The 7,450-nt window shown below is 44.9% G+C and overlaps 1 protein-coding gene across 1 annotated transcript in view; it reads right to left on the reverse strand.

Annotated features, from left to right (window-relative positions):
- Nucleotides 1-2,695: 2,695 nt before the first annotated feature.
- Nucleotides 2,696-7,450, reverse strand: part of RRAS (related RAS viral (r-ras) oncogene homolog) — a gene marked incomplete at its 5' end in the record, with an annotated part of 9,582 nt that continues 4,827 nt past the window's right edge. Inside the window, 3 exons of the mRNA XM_015408501.1 lie at nt 2,696-4,670; nt 6,001-6,119; nt 6,325-6,433. Coding sequence (XP_015263987.1) covers nt 4,583-4,670; nt 6,001-6,119; nt 6,325-6,433 — 316 coding nt within the window. The remainder of the gene's footprint in view (nt 4,671-6,000; nt 6,120-6,324; nt 6,434-7,450) is intronic.

A 7,450-nucleotide genomic window follows, 5' to 3' on the forward strand; every position in this document is an offset into this window, starting at 1 on the left:
GGCCTATTATGCTAATGAGTTCCTGCTGGGCGTGGCCAACTTGGGAGCCAGCCGGAACTCCGTTCCTGTGCGTTCCTGCCCAAAAATAGCCCTGAGTTAAACTATTTGGGAGGAAGAAGAGTCAGGACTGAAGACTATTGTTTGGATATGTTGGGGATAACCTTCTACAGTGTTGTTTTTTTGTCACCATAAAGTATTTCAACCTTTTATCCAACTTGATTATAAAACCATGTATTTTATGTTTGCCCAAGCCTGGATGAGCTATGCTAGCCCAATCTCAGAAGCTATGTAAAGTCAGCCCTGGTTAGTACTTGGATGGGAGACCTCCAAGAAATACCAGGGTCATGACATGGAGGCAGGCAATGGCAAACCACCTCTGAATGTCTCTTGCCTTGAAAACCCCGTGGGGTCGCCATTAGTCAGCTGTGACTGAACAGTGCATTCCACCACCATTTTCTGTTCCATTTTTTAATGTCACTTGCTCACCATTCTGTTTCTGGAAACTTCACCAGTGGCTATTTTGCATCTGTAACATCTTATGCCTATTGTGTTGAAATATGAAATATTGACCATGTTTTCCCCAAGGCATCCTTCATTCTGAGCAAAAAGTGGCCACTATCATGTGGAACTGGGAGATCGTCTTTCTCTTTGGAAGGAAGTAACTGGGAATCTGGAAGCATCTTTACAACTGGTTAGGTTCAGGTCTGCCGCCGATTTAAGTGGCAGTGGCCAAGCTTTAAGGCCAAACTGCCCCCGGGAAGGGTCTCTTAGGTCTGAATTTAAACGTGACGTTCTGTGGCAGAAGCTCTCATCCACAGGGCTCTGCGCTTCCCACCTTGTTTTGTATAAACTGTTACCCACTGTAAAGAATTTGCCGGTGCTACATATGTTTTGCACAAGTAGCCCAATTTAAAGGAGATGTGCTGTGAGTGCAGTGTACATTTCCCTTGGCAGTGGCACATTTAAATTAAGACACAGCGCTGTAGCAGTAAATTACATTCTTATTTTTCCAAGTAGGGTTTGAACAAACAAAAAAATCCATCCCAGATTTCCCTAAAATTCTACTCTTTCAAGAGCTTCTCTGCCAACCATCTTTCCATTGCACAGTGAACGTACATTGGTTGTTCATTCGTTAAAATGGTCCTCACGCTTGCTTTCAAGTGTGCACTTGGTTAGATGAATGGAACATTTTGCTGAATGCTCAGAAGTATATTTTGCTCCTGAGGAATGATAAATATCCCAGCATTTTACCAAAATTTGTTGGGGGGGGGCACACACAGAGCACCAAAAATGAAGCTATCAGATAAGTAGCAGTAAGAAAAGTCCCACCCCCAAGCTTTTCTTGAAAACAGTGTAGAACAGAACTCCTCTTGGGTATTTGAGGGGTTATGCAAGCTAATCTGGTACATGGGTCCGACTCCCCAATGTGGTTCCCTCTAAGCTGAGTTAGTGTGAGCTAGCAGAGTTTTTTAGCCTCTGGCTCACACATTTCTGGCTTAGCTCAGGAAGGATGGCTCCAGAACAAACTAATTTATGCAGTAGCCAAATGGCTCGCTCACAACTTTAATGCCAGTAGCTCACAAAGTAGTTTTGCTCACAAGAACCTGCAGCTAAGAGGGAACATTGCCATGGCACCCGTCAACACCTTTTCTGGTGCTCGCCAGGTGTTCGTAGAAAGTGGACAGGGCGAGGTAGGGTTTTTGCTCAGCAAGCTTTCTGATTGGACACTGAAGATAATGTGCAGATTTTTTTTAAAAAAAACAGTTGCTTTGGCAGCAGCTGTCACCACAGCACAAGCATCTACACTGCATGACCAAAGGTAAGCTGGGGCAACCATTTTGTAGCTGGCTCCACTGTCTGTAGTAGCCATTTTAAGGCAGCCATTTTGTGGCTGAGCCCACCATGCTATATCAGAATCCCAAAGGTGCCCATGTAGTCGCTGATGATCTACAAGTAGCTTACAACCAAACCGAACAGAAGTTTATTATAACAGTCATAGACCAGATAAAAGCTGCCTGTTGGGAGGTCCCTGCCCTAGATAAAGTTCTCCTTTGGGGGAAATTGCAAAGGTAAACAGTAGCACCTGTCTAGCTCTCTCTCAGTACAAAGGGGAATATTGTGCCAGTGCCATTTTTTAAAAAAGTATAAAAGAAAGAAATGGGACATGTTTTGAAGCAAGGCCCCAAGTCTGCGGCCTAATTTGTGTTCTTAACCAGCATGATCAATGCGGTGCCCAATAAGGCGTAGGGGTCCCATTTGAGATTTCAGGTACAATGCTTCCTCTAAGCTGTGGAGTCCTATGAGCAAAAATTCTACTTCGTGAGCTACCAGCATTAAAGTTGTGAGCAGGCAGGTGATTTGGCTACTGCATCGATTAGTTTGCTCTGGACTGGAGTCATCCTTCCTAAGATCGAACACGAGATGGATTGGTTCGATCAAGGGAGCCACAGCCCTCAGCTTGCAAGACCTGAGCAAGACTGCTTAACAATAGGATGTTTTGGAGGTCATGAATTCATGGGGTCACCATGCTGGCACATAACACACACACACACATCCTCTCGCAGATAGGAAGACACCTGGAGCTGATAACCTAGCTACGCTCATAATGCTATGAAATCCAGTGATACCCACCCCTGGATACCCACCCCATTTTGTGCAACAACCCCAATGACCACATAGCAAACAACTTCTCTGGGAATATTTTTTTTATTCTGTTAAAATAGTTTTTGGCTAAGTGACAACTCCACACACCTATGACTACCTTTGCATTTCATGGCCTTTAGGCCACAGTTTATAAAAGTTCTCCGTACCTGTGTGTGTGCACGTGTGTGTGTATATATATATATATATTTATATTCATATAACATATCTGCCATTTGCAAAGAATACTTTATGCCACTGATTAAGTGGGCTGTAGTCCATGAAAGCTAAACCAGTTAAGTTTTTAAAGTGCTGCAAGAACTTTTGCGCTTTTTTTGGACAAGTGGTAACTTTTTGGCATTTTCAAGCTGGAATGCTCGGCAAGGTTATACAGTGTGGCTGGGGTGCGGTGGGGAATAAACAGAAGAGAATTTTTATACATGCACACCTCGTGTTGCAACTGCTGAAAAAGTGCGTCTTGCATCTGACCAGGACTGAATGCATCCTCTTGCTTCACGAGGTAAGAGGCGATTACGGAATCTGCATGTTCTCAGGTGGGTAAGGCAGGCCAAAGGAGACTTCCTCCACGGTGGTGAAACTGGCAAGCGTTACAGAGGTTTTGGGAAACGACGGTCCTGATAAGGTTCACTTGATCAACATGCCTGTAAGACCCCCCGTTGGAAATGAAACATAACTGTACCTGTGAGGACCATTGCCAGAAGTCACAGGGTAAGTGATAAAATTCAGCTGCCATGGAAGGATGTCTAAGAAAACCGGCAGATTACGAATGGGCTGTGACAGTAAAGTATGTTGCAGAACGGAAGCTGTAAAGGATGAATTAAAAAGGCTGCAAGTGTCTTTAATGACACAAAGGCAAATCTTACTGTGCTTGGGAAGGGCAGAGCAGTGTATTTTCAATCTACCTGGCAATGCAATTTCGTTTCTAATAATTAAAAACGGTGTTTAAAAAAGTTCACTGCATCTGGTCAAGGCTGCTTCTCAGCCACTGGGAGGGATGGCGGTTTTTAGCTCAATTTGTCCCTGATATAGGGGTGGGGGCAGAAGGTGATCCTTTGATTTCAGCTATTCCTTTTCTGGTTAGGTCCTCTGCCCAAAAGAAAGGAGAGGCTTGTTTTTCAGTCCACCTATCTGCTGTGATGCACTCACACTCGATTGGTCTGCAGAGGGGGGGGGGGATGGAGATGCTAGCTCCATCTTCTCCACAAAAAGGGGTGTAACTCCAGCTCCTCCCCTTTTCCAGAAAAAGGGTACGACACCAGCTGTAGAAGGGGGAAGGAGTCGTAACCGTGCACCAGCTACCGTTCCCCCTTTCTCCATGGTGGAGAACAGCTGAGCATACATATTGTTGTCAAATGTGTTTGAGTACAATTCTTTCCGTCTTCTACATATTTTCAAGGCCTGTTCTGTGCAGAAGATCACTGGGTTTAGCGGTTTGAACGCAGGCTAACCAACTGCCCAGTGCCCTATACTTGTCCCTCTCTGCCAAATTTACACCCAGCTGCTCACATATCTGAAAATGATCCTGCCTTCTATCCCTCAGCAGGGAGGGGACGCTTCTTCCAGAGGAACATGGCAGCATTTAGCAGTTGAAGGTGACGAGGTAGGATTTGCTGGTTTGCGATCCCCTTTCCCGCATCTTCTTTTAAGCCTGTGGAATCTCTTTCCTTGGTAGGTTAAAGGGTCTGGGGGTGGGGGTGGTTTACAACTTGTCTGCCTCTTGCTCCTTTCCAGTATGCAGAGTTCTCTGCAAAACTGGAGATATGAAGTATTTTAGAAACAACCACGGAACACACACAGACAACCCTTGTTGTAGTGGGGGGTGGGTAGGCTGGTTTTGAGCAAGGGAGAAATGCAGGTTCAAGAGAACCAGGACAGCTGTTCTTCCTCTTCCAGAACGTGTGGCTTGGGGTGAGAGGGTGGGCTACAAAATAGAACAAGGGCAGCCCCTGGTTTCTTTCTTCTTCGGGCTGACAGCTGGGGCTGGGGGACACTCAAGTTCATGAAACTTCCTGGAGGGAAAAAAAAGAATAAAGGGGAAGGGGGAAACAGAGGAAGAGAAAAAAATACAATCGGTTGTTTATTCTGTCATCTGTTCCATTCTTTTAAAATGAGGTAAGTTATCTTATCGAAAGGGAGACAAAACCCCTTGCCCCATAAATGCCTGGACAAAATCACGGATGCTGGGTTGATTCATATCTCTTTGCCACGGACTGACACTGTTTGAAGGGTCAAGCTTACTAAAGATAAATATTATCCAAAAATATATGTTTATTTATGGTGTACACAACAGCAAATATTAAAAGATTAAAAACAAGCAGTCTGAAGGTCAGACTTCATAGAACATCCACATGAGCTTGAAATAAGCTTTACTCAATTTACTTACAGAGTTGATGATTTCACATAGAATCATAGAATTGGAAGGGACCTCCAGGGTCATCTAGTCCAACATATATAGTTGATGCATATATCAAATGACCACGAACCTCCATGTTCAGATGCTGCCTACCACCAATTAACTCATTAGGGGAATGACCACAGGGGAAGGCCGTTCAGCCTTCAAGTCATGTGTGAGTTCGTGGAAGCATTTGGACCAGCTGCTGTTCAAAGTTAAACGCCTGGTGACGTGGAAGTGACCTAACTGAGGAAGGCAATTCTTTCCTCTGGGTGAACCACCTACCATGGAAGAAAGAACGACACAGCCTCAGAATGTGACCTAGGAAACTACAGGGGGGGGGGAGAGAAGCAAATAGAAAAGAGCGCTGAAGTCTCAGGTTGCAGATGAGCCCAGTTATCATGACAGCTGGCGAAAGAAAGAAAGCCGTAGCTCAGTGGTACAGCTCTTGATTTGGATACAGAAGGTCCCTGGTTTAATCCCCAGCATCTCCAAAAAACACCCTTCTCTGCCTGAAGAGCTTGTGACAGTCAACAAAAGACAACGCCAAGCAATATGGACCAATGTTCTTACTCTATATATAGCAGCTTCATAATGACCTGCACCCTGATAGCCCTATCTGGTGGCCCACGAAATATGCCAACCCTGGATTTGATAGTCCAAGGCAGGCAGGAAAATCAGAAGGTGTACCAAGCGTCTGATTGTGGCTGGTAAGCCACAATTGGCTGGGGGAGGAGCGTGTCACAGGAAGTGCATGTCTGAAACAGAAGGAGTTGTTTATTCCTCAGTTTGTACTGAGGAAGAAACACCTAGTCAGAAACTTCTTTCTGTATTGAAAGGGGCTGCCAAGTGAAGTAGTTTCCTCCAAACTCCATGTGTGTGACAGAGAGAGAGAGAGAGAAAGAGTGAGAGAGAGACCAAGCCAGCAGCAATTCCTATTTTCTCACCTGATGGCTCGAACCAGCTCATAAAAAGACTCGTCCACGTTGAGGCGGATTTTGGCTGAAGCTTCCATGTAGGGGATTCGATTCTCCCGGGCAAAGCTGATGGCCTCCTCTTTGGGCACCTGCCAGGATATTTATCTATTATCAGGAGCATTTAAATTTGATGTATTTTTGACACACTCAGGCCCCAAATTGGAACTTTCACAGTTTGCAAAAAAATTTTCACATCAGTCACTGCAAAGAAACTACGCAAGTTAATTCTATCCTAATCTAATTCCCATTAACAGCATGTTATGTCATCACAATCACGCCCCACAGTTCCCTTACCTGCCGATAGGGATCCAAGTCAGCCTTATTCCCCACGAGGATCATGGGAAACTCATCCCGGTCTTTCACCCGAAGTATCTGCGTGTGGAACTTGCTGATTTCATTAAAACTAGGATTGAGACAGAAAGGAGACGGATGAAGGAGACCCTTTTCACAGCCAGATGCACCCTGGGACAACACTATTATGGACTTGGTTCACGACCGAACAACAACAACAGAGAATACTGGGTTTGTCTCAGGGTCGTACTTTGTCCAATTGTAAATGCACTTGCCTAAAGGGGAGAAAAATCACTCTGAGCCTCAGGTTTCCCTATCTGTAAAACTGGAACCAGAATGAACTACTTCGCTGTTGCAAAAATGAACTGTATGTGAGCTGTATCATTTATCTATAAAATCAAACAGAACTATTTGCTTGCAAAACTCAATCAATTCTTTTAAGCACAATTAAAGCCCAATAACCTGCCTAATCTGTCAAGAGTCCGCTTGAGCACCTTGACAAAATCAACATTAAAAATGTCCCATTCAAATCACAATAAACGTAGTTGTTCTCAAACATGGCGTGATGTTGTGCCAGACGCTAAGCTATAATCAGAACGTGCTATCCTAGCTAGGTGTCAAATAACGTAACAGAACTAGCTGTGACTCAAACAATTACTGAGAAATTGTCTCAGGACATTTTCAAGTTTTCTCAAAATGTCTGATTTTTGAACAGCGTAAGGAAAACAACAAGGTGTGAAACCAGAAGCTATTGAAAATTATTTCTAGGCTTTCACATCTAGGGCTGCTAGCCCCCAGGTGGGAGCGGAGAATCCCCCGATTTCAGAGGCTACTGCCTGCTGCTGGCCAGTGGAGGGAAAACCTGCCCCCAACAGCCACAACCCAGCGCGACGTCCCCAATGTGATGACACCACAAGGAAGTAACATCATCACGCTGGGGTCATCATGTGGCGATGCTCTGGTATTTTGCGCAAAACTCTATGATTACCATAAAGTTTTGCCCAAAATACCAGAGTGTTGCTGTGCAACGTCCCCAGTGTGATGACATCACTTCCGCGTGACATCATCACGTCAGGGATGTCACGCACAACAACGTTGCCCTACCCCCCCCCCCACTCCCTAGAAAGCT

This window comes from Gekko japonicus, unplaced genomic scaffold, assembly GCF_001447785.1.
Source record: "Gekko japonicus isolate JY-2015 unplaced genomic scaffold, Gekko_japonicus_V1.1 scaffold1039, whole genome shotgun sequence".
Lineage (NCBI taxonomy): Eukaryota > Metazoa > Chordata > Lepidosauria > Squamata > Gekkonidae > Gekko > Gekko japonicus.